Source organism: Apostichopus japonicus, chromosome 9 (assembly GCF_037975245.1).
Source record: "Apostichopus japonicus isolate 1M-3 chromosome 9, ASM3797524v1, whole genome shotgun sequence".
NCBI classification, from domain to species: domain Eukaryota; kingdom Metazoa; phylum Echinodermata; class Holothuroidea; order Aspidochirotida; family Stichopodidae; genus Apostichopus; species Apostichopus japonicus.
The window spans coordinates 33,447,309-33,472,572 of NC_092569.1; the positions used below are offsets into that span (position 1 = coordinate 33,447,309).

General features: G+C 34.5%; 1 protein-coding gene across 1 annotated transcript in view; it reads left to right on the forward strand.

Annotated features, from left to right (window-relative positions):
• The window catches only part of LOC139972963 (uncharacterized), a 161,551-nt gene that overhangs the window by 130,773 nt on the left and 5,514 nt on the right, over window positions 1-25,264 (forward strand). Inside the window, exons 10-12 of the mRNA XM_071979280.1 lie at window positions 18,878-19,177; window positions 19,430-19,697; window positions 20,850-21,030. Of these exons, the coding sequence (XP_071835381.1) occupies window positions 18,878-19,177; window positions 19,430-19,697; window positions 20,850-21,030 (749 nt within the window). The remainder of the gene's footprint in view (window positions 1-18,877; window positions 19,178-19,429; window positions 19,698-20,849; window positions 21,031-25,264) is intronic.

Genomic DNA, 25,264 nt, shown 5'->3' on the forward strand with positions numbered 1-25,264 from the left:
ATAAACATGTCTTTGGATCCGCTGCTAAAATGTATTGCTCTCATTTACTGGTGACATATGACTAGATGCTATTTATCACTTTCATGGAATGGTTGTACACTTTACTATAAAATTTATAGAACAGCAGACATTGCATGTTGCCCTAGGTTTCAGTTTCCCGACCCGTTAGTTCCTCCCCTGAAAATGTTACTTTCCTCTACTAAAAACGTTACTTTCCTCCCCTACATCAAGGTAGTAAAGTATCGCATTCAGGTTAGGAAACTAATATGCTTGTTGAATGAAACTTAAAAAAAAGGTTACTTACTACACTCACACATAATCATAAAAATCGCCTAAATCATCAATTGCAGTTACTACAGTTTTGCAAAGCACTTGCTACAAAGCACTACTTAAATCTCCACATGGCCTAGCCAGTATGCCTTATTGCATTCCCTTATGAGAAACGTTACTTTTCATCTCCTGAAAAACGTTATTTTCTCCCATGTTATAAGAGGAGGAAGCTAACGTTTTTCAAGAGATCCGGAAAAAAGGCCCCCATTGCGATACACTCATAGCTGCATTGCTTTTAGTGCAAAATTCACAGCGTGTATATAACGTTATTCAGGCCTAACCAGTGTAAGTCACACACTAATAGGTCTGATTGTACTACAGCAACTAGTGTAATATTGTGACGAGCCCGGCTCCTCCGATAGTAATACTATATCGGGACTCGCGATAGAAAGGTACTGGGGTTATCTTGATGCCGTATTTTTGCTTCTTCAGGAGATGTCTCGAACGGAAGAAAACAATGACTTCACACAAAAACAAGTTGACGAGATAGGATTTGATTATTGATTCGGTATAATTTCTTCTCTGTCGATTCTCTTTACAAATAAAACTAAATTACAATGATTTGACTCCGTCAATTACGCAATTAGAAGGAGTGATCAAATGGTGACGAAGCGACGAACTGATGACGGAGTGGTAAACTTATGACGGAGTCACGAACTAATGACGGAGTGATAAACTTGCGTCCCCATGCCCCCTTTTATACCTTACTTCTATAAAATCCCTCTGCGCACAATCAGTAGGCAGCCAATAACCTGACCATCCTGTATTAAGTTAACGATATAAAAATAAGTGCGCTGGCACTGATCTGCCCTGATTGGTTGGGAGTTTGGAAGTCCACCCCCTTTCTATGGAAACTTCCATACCACGTGAGAGAACCTTCTCGAATGTTCTACAGACACAATGGAATCTATTTTGGGAAAAGGCCCTGTAACAAGATTCAATAAGATAGTTAAAACTTCTCGTGGGAAAACTGAATCCATGACTTAGATAAATATATAAGGGCCTGTAAGGTGTCTCGATGGAGTTTTTCGGTAACATCAAAGAGGCAGTATTACAATTTCATAACATCCCCCTCAATATTTTAAAATTTTTGGATACTCCAAAATTTTAACATCATACTGCTTTAACTTATCATTATCTCAAGAAAGGTAGTGTAAGCACATTCATTAATATTCATTGACTTCAATAAATGGTCTTCGTGTATCTCAAAGGTTAACATCTAGGTTACGAATTATTAAAATGATCATATGGTATATACATTGACACTATCTCCAAGAAAATTGTTTGTGTACCTCTTCAATATTGATGACATCATATGATGTAATCTAAAAAACAAAAATCATTAAGATATCTTAAAGTTACATGACACAGCAAAATATGCAGCATCTCTTACAAAATACAGTTATGCATTTCACACATCAATAATACATTTATATTAAAAGTGAAATCATGTCGTGATTGGGGTGAGATCAGAGAATACTAGACTTAGTTATCTTTTAACTGAACAGAACACCTTAGCGTTCCATAAAAAAAAACGTACATTAAAAAAGAACCTTAAAATATTACAAACTCATGTACAAAACCTCCTCTTTAATGAAGGCATAGTTTCAAAACTGCTTTGAAACCTTGTGAATCATATACATCCACTTCAAGAAAATCAACACAATGTGACTCGATAGCATGGTGACCCTATGTATGCACTCCGAATTGATAGTCTAGTAAAGTACCAAAGTACTAGATATTCGATACCATAAAAGAGACCCCATAGACTATGACATCAACAAATATTTCTTCAAATTTACATAATACTTAACATCTTGTCTTTTAGACTTCTTGCTTCATGAAGAAATTTACTTTTGCATGAATATTTGAGGAAAAGAAAATATATACATAATTTCCTCAAAAGATCTATACTTTCATTTGCTTCGATAACTTGCTGCGGTAAGCAAAAGTTGCATATCACCAATGCTGTCTCTAAATAGCCTTCAATATAACATCAATGATGCAATGTAAATATCCTTAAAATATTTCTCAATATATGAAAAGCCATGTTGCTAATATTCCGGATATGTTCTAATTGCCGGGTAAACGTTTGAACGAATCCATAAAGAGAAATAAGGTATACTCATTACACATTTGTTATAAAAGATGAAACTAGGTCACTTGGTGGTGTTTTCAACAATAAAGCTTATATTGTTACACCATACAGTACAATGACTTCCACTTAATAGGTATGCAGGTAATTGCCATGACGCATTCCATTCATACAATCGTGGGTAAAACACCTGTTCATCTGAACCTAAGGCAATATGCAGTTATACATACTAACCATATAATGTTTGCAACATCCTGCCTGGATTGCCTGTAATGTTCAATCCCTTTACATGGAGAAAATTCATTATTTCCTCTGTGTTGGAATATTTTCCTACATTCCACCAAAAATCATGACTCTTAAAGCCTGATGGAAAACATGGTGTCTGATAGGTGACCAGAACCTGTAATTCACCCAATTTGTATCGAGCACGTTGGACTTTCATGTCTCCTTGTGGAGCATTTGCACAAACTTTCTTTTGCCTTAATATGCTATCTTTGATGGAAGGATATGGAAGTGCTAATCCTTCATTATGTGCTCTATTCTCTAGAAAGGATGCAACATTCATTGGCTTAGTAGTCACAAGATATGATGTGATCTGAAGTTACCCCTGGCAAAATGTTACCAAACTCATCATGAAACTCAATATGTGCATCTTGCATGACATTAACATTTTCTGCATTAGAAGTGTTACTACTCAAAACATTTCGCATTCGTGCAACCTTTTCACTTGATGAACCCTTTGTTTTCAAGACATTTCGCAATTTCTGAATGTTGGTTATATTCTTAGTTTCAGAAGATGCTCTTACAAAACATGGTTTAAGCCTGTTATAATTGAATACTACTAAGTATTTCTCCTTTGAGAGTGGCCAACAAATAATGAGTCCTATCCAAAACTTGATGGATCACTAGTGGTCCACACCATTCTGCAGCAATTTTGCGAGAGTTTGCTGTCAAGGAGGAAGACGTTGGCTTATATAGATACACTAATTGACCAACTGAATAAATTGCACCTTTGTCCAGTTTTGCACTTATGTTAACATTTTGAGCATCTTGTTGCTTCTTTTGTAAGACTAACATTACCATTGACAAATGATCAAATCGTTTCTTTAACAATGCAGCATATTCTCCATGAGATTGTGATAATCCTGCCAATGGATTGAATGATAAATTTGTAAGATTTGGCGGCTTACGTCCAAATGCAAGTTCAAATGGGCTATAGTTACCCAACTGAGGAGAGGAAAATGTGTTATATGCATAGGCTGATGTTGGGACAAACCGTACCCAATCCGTACCAAACTGATTTAAGTTCACTTTGAGGAATTTTGAAAGAGTCTGAATGTGTCTTTCAACCTGTAAGCTTCCATGATTGCTTACACTGATGAACTTTTGTTCAATGCCTAAAGCTTTACTTAAGAGCTCCACTAATTTTCCTGTAAGATAAGATGCCGCATCACTTATGATACAAGACGGTGGACCAAAAGTTGTGACTACCCTCTGCAATAATGCTTCACATATTATTCCAGCATCAAGAGTCTTAAGAGAAACACATACAACAAATCTAGTGATCTCATCACAAACAACCCTCAAATGTTTAAATCCTGTAGCCGTTGTGGGCATAGTCTTGAAATCCAGACTAAGTCTGTCAAAAGGACGATAAGAATCAGGAATGCGAGCATGATATTGTCTCAATTTGTCCGGTTTTTTACGGAATTCTTGACAACGGAGACATGCCTGAATATAATTACTGATGCGTTGAAACATATTGCGCAGATAGAAATGCTGTCTAATGGTCAAATATGTACGCATTACACCCTGATGATTACTTAACAAGTCATCATGATATCGAGATATTATTTGTTCCACCATACTCTCAGGTACGACTAACTGAAGAGTCATCTTAGCATCATTAGTCTCATGCAAAAATATCCTGAATAACAAACTATTACATAACAAATAATCCTCTGCTTGAGAACGAACAGTTCTAGCATGCTTAACATTACTTGGAATAATGTCATGTGCAAGAAAATCATAAATTGGTTTGTAGTAAGGACAAGTTTGTTGTCTTTTACATCAAATGGTAGATCATAGTTTTGATCAGCTTTCCTTGAATTGCCTTCATGACTTTATTCAATTCCTTTTGTTTTGGAATGTGCCCTGTAACCAAATGATTGAACAAATAATTCTGGAGGTGGTTCTCTGATTACCTCTTGCACTCTATGTCTATTCTGATCCACTAATCTTGGCTCTGTAGGTTGAGAAACACTTGTAAAATTTGGCACAACTAATATGTCAGGGCTAAATGTATGTCTATTTGCACTCGGCATAGTAATAGTACGCCTTTGAATATATGTTTCTCTTTTGTCATTAGAAACAACTGGTGTAGTCCTCTTTTGTGACTCAGATTGTGGTCTCTGCGTAACATGATCATTAGAATGTGTTGCCTTAGGACCGGATGTCCTTTCAACTCTATTTGTTGATTCTTTGGCTGGGGAATCCTGCTTGGACTCCTTAGTGACTTTATTTGGAAATAAATCTGGAACTTTGACTCCCATTGACCTTGCCTTCGACCTTGTCATGATTGGATTAAATGTCTCCTTAGGTGGAGTTGAAAAATCCTCATAAGAACTGACCTCTGGAGCAACCTGATCTATTTCAGAGTGGAATTCCTGTGGTGCTCTAGACAAATAATCTGCCAAAACCAATTCCGAGCCCTTTTTGTAACCAACCTGAAATGTATATTCTGACAACTTGAACAGAAGCTTACGTAAGCGTGAAGTTGCTGGTTCTTGTTTTGATTTAAACAATTCAACAATGGCCGAGTGATCAACATATGCCTCAAATTCTACATTTTGCAATAAATGTTTGAATGCTGTCACATTAATAAATAGACCCATCATTTCTTATTCAGTTACACTATACCTCTGACATGCTGGTGGTAATATCTTAGAGTAATATGCAATAATATTCTCTTTGTCATTAACTCTTTGTGTCAGGTATGATCCTGTTGCTACTCGTGATGTGTCGCTATATAATACAAAACGACCATATTTCTGTGGCATATGCAATATAGGTGGATTACACAAAAACTCTTTAATATTTTGAAATGCACACTGATGTTCCTCTGTCCATTTAAATACCTTTCTCTTACGACTCAAATGATGTAATGGTTTCAATAGTGCTTGAATATTTGGGAAAAATGAAGCCACATAATTAACCGCACCTACAAATCGTCTTACTGACTTAACATTGTGTGGTTTCGGTGTGTTCCTGATTGCTGCACATCTGTCATGCAAAGGTTGGATACAAGCCTCACCTTCTGGGGTTATTGAGAGCAAATGTCCCATATATCGGACTGAATTTTGAAAAATGCTACACTTTTTCGGAGAGATTTTCAATCCGTTGTTCATTAAAACCTTAAAAATTGCCTGTAGGTGTTGTTTGTGAGATTGTTTGTCTGCACTGTACACAATAATATCGTCATGATGAGCAATACAGAACTTATTTGAATTTGGGATCTTTGCCAAAATATCATTAATTTGCGACTGAAAGATTGCTGGAGATAAATTCAATCCCTGTGGTAAGCGTTTATAATAATAATGCTTTCCTCCATGAAATGAAGCAATACCTGCATATTGTTGTGCATGAACACTAAGTGGCAGACAGAAGAATGCAGACTTTAAGTCAAGAACACCCAAAATTTTGGCTCCATAGTACCCTATGGTACGGATAGTCTCATTCAGTAATGGAAATGGGTGATTGAGACGTTTTATCCTACTATTCAAGTAGCGAAAATCTGTGACAACCCTTTTGTCTTTTGTTCCCTTCTTTGGAATGAGGAAAACCGGTGAAGTATAAGACTGATGTCCTACCGCTAAGATTCCTAATCGCACTAATTTGTCAAGCTCACTGGCGACAATGACTTTGTCCTCATCTGAAAGTCTATAGGGACGTATGTAAAATGGCTCATCATTAGTAAGAGTAATATCAGCCTCATAATTTGGACAGTGAGATAATTCACCATAAAGAGAAAATGCATCTCTATGTGAGTCTAGAAATTCATAAATGCTTTCTGTTTCTGAAGCATTTAGAATACTTTGTTCCAAATGAATGTTATCTCTCATGATTTCCTGTTCGGATTTGGAAACCAGGGGATCATCGGCTGTCAAATATGGATAACGATGTAAATTATATCGTGTAATATCATCACGATTCTCTTTAGAGTTAGTTCGAAAAAGAGGCCGTTTTTCGACGTCTCTCATGACATTGAGACAATCTAGAGAATCAGTAGGTATGTCTTCTGTGACCGTAATGATATCTGCTAAATCTAAATGAGCCACTGTGCGAGAAGGATGCAGACAAAATTTCTGGTTACCCATGTTCCTTAGTAGAATCTTTGTTCTACCTTTATGCATTTTCACTAACATTCGTGAAGGACACATACGAGATATTAGTTGAAACGGTTTAATAACCACATCTGCATTTCTTGCATATAATGGAAGACGTCCCTGTACAGTAATGTATCTTTGCTGACCTGGGTAAATAACAAATCTCTGCACTGGCCTAAGAAAAACTTTGGCTTGCTTAATTCTATAACAGTTTGTGGTAAAATCCAAAGATCCATTCAATTCCTTCAGATTTTGACTACCTAATATTAAGTCAATACCTGTCAGGTTTGCAGCAATGAAAGCAGAAAGCTGAAATTCATGACCCTGAATTTTGACCTGAAGTGTTATCGTGCTATACGCATGAATAAACTGACCATTACCCAACTTTAGGTTTACTACATCAACTGAGACTGGTTGTATAGAGGATAAATACTTTGAATTTTGGACTGTAGAAGAAGAAATGATAGAACGTGTCGCTCCACTATCAAACAACAACGAAATTCCTTTACCATCATGTAAAGTACCTCTTACAAAATTACGTGTGTCCAGTTGAATATCCACATTACGGTCGTTCCCTGTATATCTAGAACTAGGAATATTACTATTCTTCCAAATATTATTTGCTTTGCGTTTCGATCTTCCTTTACTTGGTACTTTGTCTGGAGTCACTGTATGATGAGTGCATGGCTTAGGCGAATTTGACAATATTGTGCAAAATGACCTCGATTTTGACAGTAATAGCATGTAATTGAAGGATTAAAATACGGTAACCTTCTCCTGTTATCATTCCGACCTGTCCTAGGACCACGAGAATCACGAGAACTATATCTTTGCCTCATATCTTTTGGATTGTCTTGCGATTCTGACCTACGTGACTGATCAAACTTGGTCTCTAATTCCTGAATTTTGTTACACAACTCGTGTATCTCAGAAGATGCAGAAATAGTAGGAGTCTGAACAGAAGACGCTTTGTCGTGCATTGCCATAAATGGTTCGGAAGAAGCTGGGGGTTGACTTTGTATTTGTAAGTCAAAATAGCACTGTACTTTCATGACCAAATCTGCAATTGTTGCTTGTGGTGATGAAGACATCAACACTGCTGAGCGGCATTGCAAAGGCAGGGTCGAGATGAATTTATCTCTAATTTGGTCCCCCCCCCCGCCTCCTACGCCTATGCTGAATACCGACATCCTGAATACTATTAAAAGTCGTTATACATAGAGTAATCGGTCCTCAGTAAAGCGGTTTCATTATATTCCAATATTAATTATATTTCAAAAACGTTGAGGATTTTCTGACAGATTCACATTTACACCGGTCGTATTTCCATATCAATTAATGAGCTGATGAAACTGTATGGGAATATTTTTAGCACTTTACCAGAGCCATTTTCATACCTCTTATCCCTCACGCATCATCGTACGAGAGGAACTTTAAAACAATGTATACAACGTTCCGACAATGTTAACTAATTGATTGAAAATGATTGAAATATATATGACGGATATTGCTAAAATATAGGTTGAAAAATGTCTTTGGATAATCGTTTATCAATTCCACAAATAAATATTTCATAGAGTATATGATGTGAAGGTTCTTCCCCGATCCATATACCCTCAGAAATCGATTAGAGGGGGCTCTTCCAATTGTGTTTTGTTTAGAACTTTAACAGAACCATTTCGAATATCCCATATTCCTAATGTATCCCAATCCCACTCATCACTGTACAATTTTATTATATAAACAAAGGTGGCGTACACGACACTTGAAATCAAAACATCTTTATTCACATATATGTGATTGGTAATTGTCAAATATCCATGAATATTTATTTATATATCCTATTTTCGGTGAAAATCGATATGTCCGATTACAGGAATTGCTAGCAGTATGGGACGCCGTATATTGTATTAACAAATTGCTACCAGTACTTCAAAGTGATCTTTGTTGTGTTCGAGGGTGCGACATAACACAAACATCAGCAGGTAGAAATATTTCTAAAAGTCTTTGAAATGGTATTTACTTATATTGATCGAGAAGTTTTTCAGCAACAATAATGGTAAGGACTTTCATTGGCTACTCTGTACAAAACAAAAACCTAAACGGAATGGGAGAAAATCACGAAGAACACGAGAGAAATTTAATAATATTCAGACAATGAGTTATAATTTGCGAATTTACTTAAATAATGCTAGAAATGTGTTTGAATGAACGCGTAACATTTATAATAAGTATGTTGTGATGGCTCTCCTCCGATATGTCACAATGATTGTCATTGAGATTGTCTAGTTCCTTGTTGTAATATTACAATTAGAGACACTAAAGACATATGTTTGTACAATTTTGACCAAATCATCATGTACTATACACCCATCTATATCATTCAGTGTAACTCACGGCATATATGCGAGTACAACCATGTGGTTGTTTCTTATTACTAGTAAACATTTTAACCCAGTGTCAAACATTTTGTCTGACACAGTAAAATGTAATGTGATCTCTTTTATTAGGCTTATACAATACTTCACTCTCATCCTCTCTCACCACGTTCCGAATACAATCCTGTAATCACAAGTAGGTGATATACCTATACTAGGTTATATGAGGAAGGGGTATGCAAATGAGTGAACACAAGAAGTATGGACTCCGATTTCTTGGCACAGATAATAACGTCTGACAATTTGCCAGTGTATCATTGTATTAAAGGGTCCACCCACGATTCGTCATCATTCAAGATGTATTTCCTTAAGATGTCATCATATCGAACACGTGGAACAGTGCTACGTGGCTCAATCACGTGATACCATACGATTATACGTCCATCAGATTCCGTTAAGTATCGTGAGTTGCCAGCCACGTTTTTTAGCATATAGTAGCTTGTACATACCAGCAAGGAAAATTAAAGGCATTACCTTGTAAATGATTGTGTAACGTTAAAGCAGTTAAGGTACTTCGAAATCATAATAAATATTATGGTGTCCATCAATTTGCGAATGAAATGGGTAGTTCCTGGTTATGATCATTTAAAGTGAATAACATCATTTCAACAGTTCACAGCATGAGTGAGATTGTAACAAATAATATAATAATATGTATAAAAACCCACCGATGCTCATAACTAGCACAGTAAGTACTGGTGCCACCTGTAACACATGTTACCGTGTTACGAACACAAAGTAAATATTAATGATGCACGGTTGTGGGACATGAAAAGTAGTAACATGTGTTACACGTTGCACTAGTAGTTACTGTATTAGATATGTGTTTGAAGTAAAGTAGGTACTGTACCGTTTGATTCCAGTTCACAACTCTCTTTAAACTACGCCAATTCGTCATTCCGAGAACGAAGAAATGCAATGTTCCGGTATACCCATAGGCTTACGGATAGCATAAAAGGAATAGATACGACTTCATTTTCGAATCGCGTGTTAAAGAACTCGCACCTAATGGTTGGCACAGCAACTATTGTTTTGTCCCACAACCGTGTATCAATAAGTATCAGTTAAAACATTTGTTACAAGACATAAATAGTAGTTAATGTACGAGCCATGAATATCGGGTGGAAAAACAATATTATTGTTGTTGTTTAACCAAATTTTTGATAATTTTTAACACTCCAGTAAATAAGAACAAAACCATATCGTGAAATATAAATACTCTATTCCGTGATAGGCCAGCAGAAATTACTATTCATGTGATTCGTCTAATATCCGAAAGGTGCTGTTTGATATCGATATCTCACTATTCCGAGCGATTTGGTGTTAAAGTATGTTAATACGCTGGGAGCGTCTTTTGCATGCACGATTTCCCAAATCAGTAAACGACGAACAAACAAGGTTCTTAGTGCTTATCATTTGCCTTCCATATTCGACTTGATATTTGTTAATTCGTAAACATATGTGGCAAGCTTAAGACAATTAAAATATAGTCATTTAATTCAGTAATGGTCAAAATACAGATAATTTGACATTTATTGTGTGAGATGTAAACAACCATTCTTATCCTTTCCTTGTGGCAAAATCGAGAGTTCTTAAATTCTAACTAACGATTCAAGATAAAAGAGCTTATAAGTAAAACAAAGCACACATTTATCCTGTAATAATAATGACACATACTTAATATACAGATGTCGATATGGGACACACTGGATTGCATAACATAGATTATGGATCTTAAATGTGACCAGCTGTTAAATTACATGGTGTAAATGGACATCCGTTAGTATGAAGATGCCTCCTTGGGTAACGATTTCACGTTCATTACTTCTGTCACTGTCTCAGAAGGTCAGCAAGTATCTCCTTTATTTCGTGCACCCATTTTCTCTGTTTCATTTTGGATCAATGGCAGAACTACGAAGCAAATGTATTTTCGTCTGTTCGGTGTTGCTGCTTTTAAACTCAAATGGTTTTCGGGTAAGTCTCTAAGATATTAATAAAATGAAATAAATTTCTTCAAAGTAAACTTTAATTAGATTGTTTTACTTGTATCATTTTTTTCACTGATTTACAATTTGGAACTAAGTATTTCATTAACTTCAGATTAAAAACTTATTTTGTTCTACATATAAAATATAACAACGGTCTACCTGAGCTGACTTGTTACCCTCGAGTATTTTTAGAGAATATTACGATTGGTGAGCTATCCGCTCTATTCAACAGTAACTTTTTTGAAACAGATATTTAAAACAAAATGTTTTTCGTTATCGCATTATTCTGGACACAAATATCTCTTTTTATTACTTTATTGCATTTATTATCCCGCCACATTTTCTTCTGATAGCCCTACTATTCGTACGGTCCATTCTCTATCATTTGTTGATACCCAATTATGAATGACTTTATTGTTTTTTGAGAATCAAACAAACGCGTAAAACAAAAATCTACAACAGAATTTTACTAGGCTGAAAACTTACCTTTTAAATGTCTTTATAGAGTCTAAACCATTTAAAATCAACACGAATCTCTTTGGAGGAGGACTTTGAAACATACTAAAAAAAAATATGCATATTGATATGTCTAAATGTTATTTCTTCAATGTATCTAATATTTACACAATTCTGTTTTTAATACAACAAGTTTTTTTGTCCATATTGAGTGCAAAGCCTAAGCGGTCTTGTAACGAGTGCATCAGAGTTTCAAAACCCTACATATGATTAAGTATACATTAACCTTTGCTAAGAAAAATAACGTTATGATTAACTTGTGAACTAATAATTTGTTTATCAAAGTAAATATCGGATAAACTTTATAATGCACATGTATAGAACAAATAACAATTTCAAAAAATACAAACTTCATCTCTCCGTCAAAATGACTGCCAAACTAGTATGATAAAATAAATAAAGTTCAGCTTACGGAAATGATAATTAAACTTTTGAATAAGTTTGATAGCTTAATTGCTATATTTACAATATAATGATATGATCAATCTGTTGGATTTAGTATTCGAAAAAAAATAGTTCTGAATACACATAAGTTTTATATGTAAACATTTAAGTATTGATAGGTTTCTAGTGTACATTAACATAGCAGCTTTACGCAGTGTAGCTGAAATGTTTTTTTCTTTTTTTTTCTTCTTTTCAAAACGAGCTAAGAAAACCTCAGCATTGTAACAATTAACATTAGAGCAATCAAAGCACTTTCAAATTGGCTTTTCAAAAAATTGTTAACATGTTTAGTATTAAAATATATCAGTGACAACAACTTGGAAATTTGCTCGCTGGGCAGGTATCTGTAAAACATTACATAATAAACGCATTAATGTAACACACTTTCTAATACAAGCAAGTAAGTACAAATATATATTGAACAGTTCATCATGCAAATACACAAGAGGAAACAGAATGTATCTTAAAATGATCAACCATTATTTGCCAAAAATCCCCACAACACCTTATATTTGATACGGGTAATTCGGCAACCAATATTTAAAATCCAAATATCACCCTTTTATACTAGCTTACTGAAAAATCATCTTCATTAGTTTTATGTACAAAATGTTTATCTTAATAATTCCGTATTTTGTCTTGAACCTTTTTTATATTCGAAAGAAGCATCGCACCTAATACAGAGACATTTAATATGTCAACATAAAGTATCGATGGTTTTTTGTGTGCATTCAATTGGCAGCTTTACACAACATGGCTGATATTTGTTTTAAGACGAGCTAAGAAAACCTCAGTATTGTAAAGGTTTATGTGTGCAATATTTAACAATCAATTTTAATTTTAAACTATAAAAACAGTAATAGATCAATTCAACATAAGAGCATTCCAAGCACTTCTTATATTTGATACAGGTAGTTTGGCAACCGATAGTTGTAAGCCAAGTAACCCCGTTTTTGTACTAGCTCAATAACTGAAACATCGTCTCCAACATTTTTATTTACAAAATGTTTATTTTAATAATCCTGTATTTTGTCTTGAAACTTTATTTTCTATAACCAAGCAATGTCGATCTTAATATTCCTTCTTAAAATTTATCAACCGCTAAATTTAAATCTTCCCCCATACGATTATGCGGGTTAAGGTAGCACTTATCGTTCTCCAAAGCCTTTTTTTCCCTCTGGCGGTCATAGCTTCGTATTACGCATGCATCTGTAAAAACTTTTTTGGATTTGGTCATGTTCGTTAATCTTAGGAATAATTGTTAACGCATGTCAATATAATATTCATCAACTAAAGGTAAATACTTAAAAAAATGACATATGTGTAAGAATTTTGCACGAAACGCTGCTTTAAGAATAAAAATAAACTACGACCATTAAAAACTAAAAAAAGATTCTACTCAGTTTTTTTTTTCATTTAAAATTGTACCAAAACAATGTCAAGAAAGAGGAGAATAGTAAAACAGACTTCATTAACATTACTTTATTATCCCAGACAAAACAATAAATAAATGCGTATATCTTCTCGCTGTGCGCTTCCGTTGTAAAGCTCCTGATTATGTTGTTCAAAAGAACAAATTTGTAGAAATGTTATGATTTAGAGCCTTCTTCCCCGTTGTCGACAAGACAGGCTTGTAGCCATCATTTCCTCATTTCTTCCTTGAAATCCTGTTATTAAAAATATTGATAATGTTACCATACAAAACGTGATTATGTGGACGAGAACGGTTATTTTTCAAATCGTGTTTTTTTTTAGTGAGTCTAGACGAGGTTTTATTGCCAAGAATATTCAAAATGGATATAATTTTACAGAAACTCTAATAATCTTTTTACAAGAAGCCTAAACGTTCTTGTAACGAGAGCATTCGAAACCCTACATATGATCTATTATCCATTAACCTATGTTAAAAAAAAAATAACTTGATGATTATCTTGTGAACTTATCATTTGTTTATCAAAAAAAAATATTGCATGAAGTTTAAAAAGCAAATGTATTAAACAAGTAACAATTTAAAGAAACAACATGCGAAGTTATTACTTCACGATGCCAATTTATTCTGTCAATTCATAAAAGTATTCATATTTTCCGAATACAAAGTTGACCTCTCCGTCAAAATGGCAGCCCAACTAGTACGAAAAAAAAAATAAAGTTCACCTAAGATTTCTTATAAGAACAAAATTTATCTCTCCGTCAAAACTACTGCCAAACTATTGTAATAAAATAGATCAAGTTCAGCTTTTTATTTTTTAAAAGAACAAATATGCATACGGAAATGATAAATGAACTTGTGAATAAGTTTAATATCTAAATTGCTATATTGTTTAAACTTTATACTGATATGATCCATCTGTAGGGTTTTATATTCGAAAGAAGCATCGCATCGCATCGCAAAAAGTGTTGATGGGTTTTTCGTGTACATTTTTAATGTACACGAAAAACCAGCTTTACGAAATTTAGCTGAATATTTTTTTTTTCAAGCCGAGCTAAGAAAACATCAGTATTGTTACAGTTTACGTGTGAAATATTCAACAATCAATTTTAAACTACAAAATCAGTTATAAATCAATTGACCATTTGAAAACATTCCAAGCACTTTCAAATTCTCGTTAAAAAAGGTATTACAATATAAACCTGACAACTTGGAAGTTTGCTCGCTGGGCAGGTATCTGTAAAACATAACACAATAAATGCTTTAATTTAACACACTCTTCAATACAGCCCCGTAGGCCTACGAACGAATAAATATTGATCAGTTCATCGTGCAAATACACAAGAGGAAACAAATGTATCTTAAAATGATCAACCATTATTTGCCAAACATCCCCAAAACACCTTATATTTAATACAGGTAATTAGGCAACCGATATTTGTAAGCCAAGTAACCCCGTTTTGTACTAGCTAAATTCTGAAACATCGTCTCTAATAGTTTTATGTTCAAAATGTCTATCTTAATAATTCTGTATTTTGTCTTGAAACTGTTTTTTTTTCATGACAAAGCAATGTCAATCTTAATATTCCTCCTTAAAATGTATCACCCTCTTAATTTCAATCGTTCCTCTTACGAGTTTTTTTCGGGTAAAGGTAACACTGATTGTTCTCCAATGTCTTGTTTCCCTCTGGCGGTCATTGTATTGTATTACACATGCATATGTTTATAATGTGTTCGATTCGGTCATGTGCGTCTATCATATGGATGATGTTGACGCTATCAATGTAATAATCATCAACTAAATATAGTTATTCCAATAGCCAACATGTTTGTAACAAGTTTGCACGAAACGCCGCTTTAAAACTAAAAATAAAGTATGGAAATTATAACCTCAATGCTATGAAAAGTGATAAGAAATTGAGAATAAAGTATAATACAAAAAAGACAATGTGAAACGTTGTTCGTTTTGAAATTTTGCCTATAACATCAGGAAGATCATCGACTAACTTACAATAATAAAAAAGAAATCCATTCCAAGATTTGGTTTTTTTAATTGTACCAAACGAATGTCATGAAAAAGGAGAATAGTAAAACAGACTTGTTTATTAACATTACTGGATCCTCCCAGACAAAACAATAAATAAATGCGTATGCCTTCTTGCTGTGCGTTTCCGTTGTAAATTTCCTGATTCTGTTTTTTAAAAGAACAAAACTGTAGAAAGGTTATAATTTATTATTCAGAGTTTTTTTTTTGTCACGTTGTCGACAATACAGGGTTGTATCCATCATTTCCTCGTTTAATCCATGCAAAGTCTATAATTTAAAAAATATGGAAAATGTTACCATACAACACGTGATCACGTACACAAGAACGGCTATAATTCAAAATCCTGTTGTTTTGAGGGATTCTAGATGATGTCTATTGTGGAGAAATTTCAAAATGGATAAAACTTTACAGAAACTCTATTAATTGTTTTACGAAAAGTCATATTTGAAATTTGATGTGTCTGTTCACTATCATTTATTTTAAATTTAACATATATCTTTTACTTAGACACTTAGATCTAATCATACTACTTTGACCAAAATATCTTTTTGAAGAATAATTTTTGAACGACTGATGTATCATTAGCTTCTTTCTCCCGACATACTTAATTAACGAATTTTCCAAAAATGTTCTACCAAGAACTTACCAATTAACATAAATTTGTTATCTAAATAATAATTCGGAAAAGTTCAATATAGAAAGGAACCATCTCGATGTACTTCATATGTGGTACTTTCTGCTATCTCAATTTGTAAGATAAGTAATAATTTACAATCCTCCATAATTTCCTTGTACTGTGTATTGAAGTAGTTTTAGCGCTGATTGGAAGTCATTAGTCAATTTTATTTCAAGCGATAAAAATAGTTCTGATTATATTCATTCATATTAGTTAGTAATTTGTTCAAAGTAAGTTGGCCTGACGTTTCGATCCTGGCAGGATCTTCTTCAGAGGCTAAAATGAGAATCACAGTAACAGGAGGGACAAAACACGCACTTTGTTTAAACTTTGTATACTGTAGGCTCGTTCAATAATTTGGCACGTTCAAATCTCCGGTCAGTGCTGATGAACGTTAAATTGTTGTAAGGTGAAAATAGGGCCAAATCATACCCTCATGTCGAGGAAAGCCATTACCAATCGTGTTTGCTTCTGTGACCATGTCGCCACAGATTCACGGTAGATCTTTGCGTTAAAATAAAATATACTTGCTTATATTAGCCTCCATGAAACTAGCCGAAAAAGATTGAATACATTTTCTTATGGTTCATATTAGTTACCACGTCATGTTTACTGTGTAGTTCCAACAAAACTATTGCGAAGTTAGCCATATATTATATTTTTCTTTAAATAATTCTTTACATATGGAACTGTATCTACAACAGTTTTACGATTTGTTCTCATCTTCTTTTTTACATTATCGTGGTGCTAGACTTGCAGTATTTTCTATTCCAAACTCCGGAGTATCCAAGGGATTGTCATGAAGTACTTAACCAATGCTCTTCTACCAACGCCAAATCCGGTGTATACCTGATTAAACCTGACCAGTATCCGGAACCATTTCAGACATTTTGTGATCATAACACTACATCTGGAGGTTGGACAGTAAGTAATATATTTCAAGACGTGAACACTTACAATCACAGAGATTACTCTCCAAGACACACTTTGTAGGACACTTTAGAATTTTCAGTCCATTTTAGTTGTACAGTGTGTCGGATGATATACCTTGTACGATGTATGAATATTTGAAGCCTAATATCGGAAACAAAACTACCCATAGTAATTACATTAAAATTGTATACGATTATAAAACTTATTTTTTCTCTGCACAACTAGGCTAGTGATCTAGACATGTATGTATGATAAGATATAACGCAACATCACAAATGTGTTCTATCCAATTCGTATTAAATGAGGCGAGCCGCAAATTTGGCTATAAGGTTAAGATCATAGATAATGAAATTTATCCGTTAGTTGTCTACCTATTTTTTTTTTTTATTCTTCAGGTCATACAACGACGTGTTGATGGATCCATCGGTTTTAATCGAACCTGGGATGAATACAAAAGCGGAATTGGTTTCTTAGGCAGTGAATTTCTAATTGGTAATGAAAAGTTAGCTCATTTGATAAACCAAAAGAGGTACCAGCTGCGAATCGAGCTAGAGAATTATGCAGGCCAGTCATATTCCTTGACATACGACAACTTTCGCATTGCCGATGAATGGGGGAATTATTCTATAACAAGTCTTGGGCGTATCGAAGGAATTACAGGTAAGACTTTTTAAAATTATTTTCTCCATAGTTTGTAGTCAAATCCGAAATAAAAAAAATGCTTACAGAAAAGTTTAAATGGAGGAAATGATTACCATACGCAACTATACTGATTGATTCCCATAGTCGAATACTTGATTATGTAATATTATTTTGAATTTGTGACATAAATGAGCATAAGTTGAATGAGCCTTGGCAATACAAAATCCGGCTTACATTTGATCCTATTTTAACAATCAGCAAATGTTCCGAGAGCATTACAATGGTAACACGATTCGCTAATAAATTAATGTCATAACAGTGAGTTAACACTTCAAGCTAAGATTAACTTGTTGTGGTTTCAACTTCCCCAGATTTACCCATCACCTGGTGCTCATCCAACAAGGATAATTATGATAATACATGTGAAAGAACTTGTGAAAATCCAACTGATTGTGTCATACCGGATCCAGTGGATCCAGAGAGATGTCTTTGTACAGAAAACCTCATGGTTCTTGGAGATAGCTGCATACCTAAAGAGCAATGTGGCTGTTACGTCCAAGAGGACGGCGTCGTATTAGCAGTAAGTTTATTTGATGCCGTTCACAAGTCTTAATATATAACATGAAAAATACACTTTAACATAAAATCTTGGATTTCAATTGATTGACCTTACTTTTTATTTGATCTGTTATTAATTCTCATGATTATTGATGATATTGATTTTCACTTCCATTTCGGTTTTACGTGTTCTTGCAAAAGTCTTCTAATTGAGACCTAGCAAAATACAAGGCATCCAAAGCAATTACACCCAGAAGGATTAACTTTTAACTAATATATTTGAAACGCTCAGTAGTAGAAATTCAGTTTTACTCAAAAAGCGTTACCAAGCGTTGTACCAAATGAACATTGATTTATTTTCACTGGAATATGTCGTTTAACGTTTATCTTTTCCAGGAAGGTGAATCATACATTAATTCTGACTGTTCCTTGCGGATTACTTGCAACAGTAACGTACTCACAAATGAGAGTTACGGTTGTAGCGCAGACGCAACCTGCGAGGAGCGGAATGATGTCCGTAGATGTTACTGTAACGAATGGTTTGAAGGCGATGGTCTTACATGTACCCGCAGTGGACCGATAGATTGTTCTGATCTGTACGCAGCAAACAGAACAAATAACGGAGCATATACCATTTATCCCGCTGAAAGCTCTGGTTTTGAAGTTTTTTGTGAAATGTCTAGTGGCGGTTGGACAGTAAGTTTTAACTATTGAAAAAACAGAATTTTACCATGTTAAATTTTAATTTTCTCATATAACAGGACCTCCCTTACTAACATTTTAATTAAATAATTCAATTATTTGATTAAATTGATCCATCTTCCTATCGATTTAATCCCATCGAATATTGACCTTCACCAATCAACTTATCTAAATTATTGTAGTAAAATTAAGATATTTCATATATTACTAACATCCAATCAATAAACTCTTTGATTATCATTCTAGATTTTGCAACGACGTACAAGTGGCTCCGTCAACTTTTATCGAAACTGGAATGAGTACAAAAACGGTTTTGGAATCCCAACAGGAGATCATTGGATTGGCAACGATAAAATATACAGTTTGACAAAACAAACAGACAAAAACTACCAACTTATAATAGAAAAGACAAACACGGAAGGATCAACATACCACAGCCGTTATTCATCTTTCAGAATCAGTGACGAGGGAGACAAATACCAACTGTCATTGGGTGGCTACAATGGAAATGCTGGTATGTATTGTGCTTAATGTCAATCATACGCAGACTTGTAGTTATTGCGTAATCTCACTCTAGCATTACTGCGTGTACTCGTACATATTCTTAGGCCATGGTATACTTCTAGTGTAGATACTAATGTAGAGCTGTATTAGACGTCGAGCTTAGAGTCCCGTGCGTATTGCTTATCGTGCAACTGCTTTACTTTGTATTACGTGTTGGTGAATTATATATTGTTGTAACATCATATCAACCACACTCCTATATATTTAATAGCGTCTGCTTTCTCGCAATTTCACTATGACCTTGTCGAGCTTATAACGCAAAGAAATAATAACCAGTCTGGAAACCTAAGAACTGCTGCAGCATTTCAGCTTACTTTATGATTGAAATCTGTTATTAAAGAGTGAATTAAATTAATTTCTTTCAGAACAACTTTATCATTTCCAAGCAAAAGAAAATAATGTTTCATTTGACCATGCAATATGTGTTCATTACATTTATTGAGAGGCCAATGATATAACATACATATATAACATATAATATACACATATCAGCTCGTCGATATCAAATGAAAGTAATCTGTCAATATGAAAGCTAAGACGTTATCACGAGAGAATATGATGCCATGAATGATACAATCAAACACTTTATCACCTTCCCTTTTATTTGAGCACCTAGCATATATTGAACAGTCAACACTATATATTTTACAAAATGCCGAAAGTGAATGTACTTAAAAAAAAGCACCGATTACATTTCTGCTATTCTGTCACTCACTACTATATTATTAATTAATATTTGTCAAAGGAAACGAAACAATGATATAAATACAATACTGACATTCAGCAAAATGTTCTCAAATGAGACCACAGACGATTTGACAGAATTGTATATCGCTCCAGTAAAAATTCGCAAACTTGACTCCTTTGTTGATATTGTAAACTCCCTTACGATAATTGAGAACTCGTATATGAAACCACAAAAATATAACGTAAGCCCAACTTAAACGAACAAAATAACAAACTCAATTATAACCGACAACTATAGCAAACGAACCTAAAGTGACTTAGTAATGTCCAGTATATATAAAAGGAGAAAACTTAATTAATGAAAACTATTTTACAAGAAAATACTTTCATTAATTATTTGCTAATTTCCTTCCAGGTAACAATGCTATGGAAGCAAATTCAGGGTATCGATTTAGTACGCACGATCAGGACAATGATGGATCGAGTACCTTCGACTGTGCAGAAAAACACAGAGGTGGTTGGTGGTATCCAGACGATAGTAGTACGGGCTCTACCAGCAACTGCTACTCATTCAGCGACCGCGTAGCTACAGGAGGGTACGATTATTCTGACTGTTATTGTTATTATTATTGTCCTTCTAGTCGTCCACATCGTAAATGTTATAATTGTTGTTATTGTTATTATTATTATTATTTTTATTATTTTTGTTATTATTATTATTGCTGCGCAAATAAAAATCCGGCCCATGAGACAACTTTCTATTCCTGCGGTTATTCTAATCTTAACGGCGACTACTCGTCTAATGATTACCGCGGCATCTTCTGGAAGAATCTTCAAGGTTCTGATTGCGGTATAACAACAACAACAATGAAAATACAGCCAAGTCAATGATCAAAGTAGTGGATTTGAAGTCTTTAAGGTAACAAGGACAGGAAACGGTTGGCGATATAATGACATGTTTTAAATAAGGAAGTACATATCGAAGCGATAGTGGAGCTTTGTGTATTTGAAAGATGGAAGTGAAGAACAGAGACACCAACTAGCCTTCCAAGGCAATACTATGTTACGGGGCAAAATACCAAACGACGGTAAACCATTTTACCAGTGGGACAGCTAGCACCGAGAACTCGATGGCGTTTGATATTTATAATATATTTATATTTGATAATTAAATTGGATTTGAAACTTGTCTTTTAAAAGGTAATCAGTAATAATGGTAATGAGAATACTATAAAAAGATGCAAATGAAATATATTAAAAAAGACATTAGTATGCTGAACAGTATATTCCTTTCCAGATGTTGCGATTATATTGAATAAAAGTTAATGACAATGTTATGACATCGCCTAACTAGCAATGACATCTTATACGTTTTGATGTACTTTCTGGGTTATTTATGTATTATCTTCGAGAGATTAGTTCTACTGCCAGGGTAAAGCGCACTGGTTTATGCAGAAAGAACACAACTAAGCGAAATTACCATAATATGTGCCCTCCTTATTCCTGAATCACTATCCTTACATTGTAACAATAAGATGATACATTTGCTTTCGATAATGAAAGAAGCGCTTACATGCACACGAAGTTGATCATATATTACCAGGGTTGTGAGAGACTCCATTAATTAGATATTTGCCAAAGGTACGTATTCAACCAAACTCACTAACTTATCATTAATCTGCATAGCTTTCTTTCCCACTCATCTCTATGTAAGAATATTATGTAGTGATTGTTCATTTTTTCATCTGCTTGATTGTCCCGACTATGGCAATTATCATTCTCCAAATTCCTAGTTAAGTGCGATAACCCCCTGATCAGATCATCCTCACCAACCCCAGCACGTAATTAAAGCGTACTGATGTGTTTTTAATATAACAAACATGAGTGATATTCCTGCTTGAATCCCCTTTGATACTTACGAATTCAAAGGAAAGTGTCAAAGTCAAGAATTTCACAGACATGGGAGAGCATCGGGGGGGGGGGGGAGGGTGGGCGTGGGATGACAGTGGCCTTTGTATTCCGACTCCACATCCCTGGTATTCAACAACAGATAATGGAGTTTTGTTGATTATTCAAAAAACTTTTTTCTTTCTTTAAAATAACAAATATGACAAACACGTTATTTTTATTTTCAAGTGACAACAGGTACGCTATGATTAATGGAAAGATGTCCTTTGCCGGCTTTTTGTAAACCTTAGATCGTTAGTTTTCTATCACATTACTGGGTATAGATTGTCGCATCATTTGCGACCTTGCGGATAGTTCGTAAAGAGGGCAAAACTACAAGCCAGACGAGATGAGTAGTAAAATAACACATGGAAATATCTAAATTACCTTGATATCGAAATGACATAACGCATGGATAAATATAAAACTGACGAAACATTTTATATGCTGAAGTGTTGTAATCGTTTGCAAACCTTGGAGTTTCCCTCTACTTTCATTTTCCTGAATATATTTCAAATAATTTCTAAATAGGAAACATCGAAGTAAAACTTGAGGTAAAAGAAATAAAAAACATTCAAAAATAAGAAGTAAACAAGTGCGGTCTCTATAAATATAAAGAGCAATTGTTAGAAGACATCAAATAAACACATTTGAAAGAGTGGAAAGATTATAACAAAGGCCCTAATGTCTATAGTTTTCACTGACAGCAACCCATCCGCTCTTGTCAGCACCTACACCAGTGACAATATGACTCGGATAATTCTGAAATACCATAGCTTTGTGTTCATTAATGGATGCTAATTACTACAACGAAAAGAAAATGATATTTGGAATAATCTATGGTTGCTTTTCCCTTAATATGTTCAAGCAATATCAAATAACCTAGAACAACTATTTTAAATGAAGAAAGGGATAAATAAACTAACGTATTATCCTCATCTATACCGTCAGATAATTGCTGGTTCGTATTGACAGAATCGTTATCATTTCACAAATATTTGGTAATGTATATACATGTATAATGCTTCGGTAGTAATTATACTTCAAATCGGCTGAAATATAGAGAGAGAGAGAGACTGTGGATGCAACGCCTTCGCACCATTTAACTTCATTGGCCCAACATTTTTGTTTGAACGTTATACGTCGAACAGCTACCATGGAAACCGTTAAGCCCTAATTTTACGGATGATCGCTACGTCATTCCTGTATTCGGGATAAAATAGTATGTTCAGTGACAAAGGCCATCAGATCAGTCGTAGTGTCTACGCCAAAGGTTACCCGATGTATGCTTTTGATATGATACCTGACCTAGCTAGCGGAGGCGACTTTAATCTCCGAAGAAGGGTAACGTGCGTCTTTAATGCAATTTGAGCACGCCCTGACCAGAAGTGTGAGCGTGTTTGTATACGCTGAATATGACGTTGTGATAGTAGTGTTTAAACTCGTAACGTATTTAAAAACAATTAACCCTAACTCTTTTCTGGAACTGTCATTAATACAAAACAATTAAATAAAAGGAGAACCGGGAAGTAATCAGATGGCAATTTTCGTTAGGGTTGAGCAAATACAATTTTATTTTACTTCTTTGGACGTTTTATATCTGGCATTTCAAATTGCCAGAATCTTTTTAAATAAGTAGTGTGCGTGGTAATCAGGATTCAACTATTCGTAAGCTAAAATGACAGTATATCTCATGAGACATTTGCGTTTATTGTCTTTTGTATAGTTGAGACGTTTTTGCTTTATATTTAAGGTGATATTTGAAAACGGATTCATTTCTCCCAATATATCCGAAGTTACCTATATACGCCTGAGAGGGTTGTGCATTGCTATGGGGAATACCAGCCATCTGATATGGAGCTGTCTGTGGTCCTCTCTAAAATCCTTTTGTTGAGGGTCTCCTGTCGGAATTTGAGGCAAATCTTGACCTATCTTACAAAAAGTTGATTATTTTATACCATATTATGATATCAAATCAAAACGATCAACGCATAAATGATTGGTTTTCTAAAAAGAAATCATCATATAGATATGATGTTAATAGGAAGATGATCATATGGAACTTTTCCATGAGCTTTATCACATTTCTTTTTAACTGGCAAAGGAAACGAGCAATATCACACATTACATCGTCATATTTAAAAGCCCTAGAGACAAAAACCAAGTCTCAAATTTGGCAAACCAGATGCCTCCAGAGCAAATCAAACGTACGCAGGAAGCGTTTGCAGATGCTATCAAGGAACCATATGGATATACCTATTCATTGATCTAAAGCATTATACGCCCACGGATTTTCGTCTTCGTACCACTTTCCACATGACACCCAGTATGCTTATGTACCCAAGTGATCGAAGCAAAACAAAATATGATAAAACTTAGACGCAAAGTTCTAAAACTTTCCTGTGTGATCTGAAGCGCCACCGTAGCACCAGCAACATGCCCGTGAAATGGATTGTTTTTATCAAAATATTCCCCCAATAGGCGAAAGGTTTTCCTACTACACGTAGACACCAAATTAATTACCAGTTCATGTGAATGCGCCGCCAATTTGGTAAAAATGGCAATGTACCGTTACCTTGCGTCCAGAAAGTCGAAACTGTCATGATAAAAGAAACATCTAAGAGATTTTTCCATCAAACGCCTATCCAATAAAAAGTGCGAGGATGTATTAATAAATAGAAAAATCCTACTCATAACTGTACAACATTATCATTATATGTACATAGGTGGCGTCAACGACACTCGAAAATTACAAGATTTTTTTTCAACTCATATTTGATTGAAAATAGACAATTTCACATGAATATTCATTTTATATCCTAGTTTTCAATAACAATAATGGTTAGGAACTACATAGGCTACTATGTTAACCAAAACAAAATA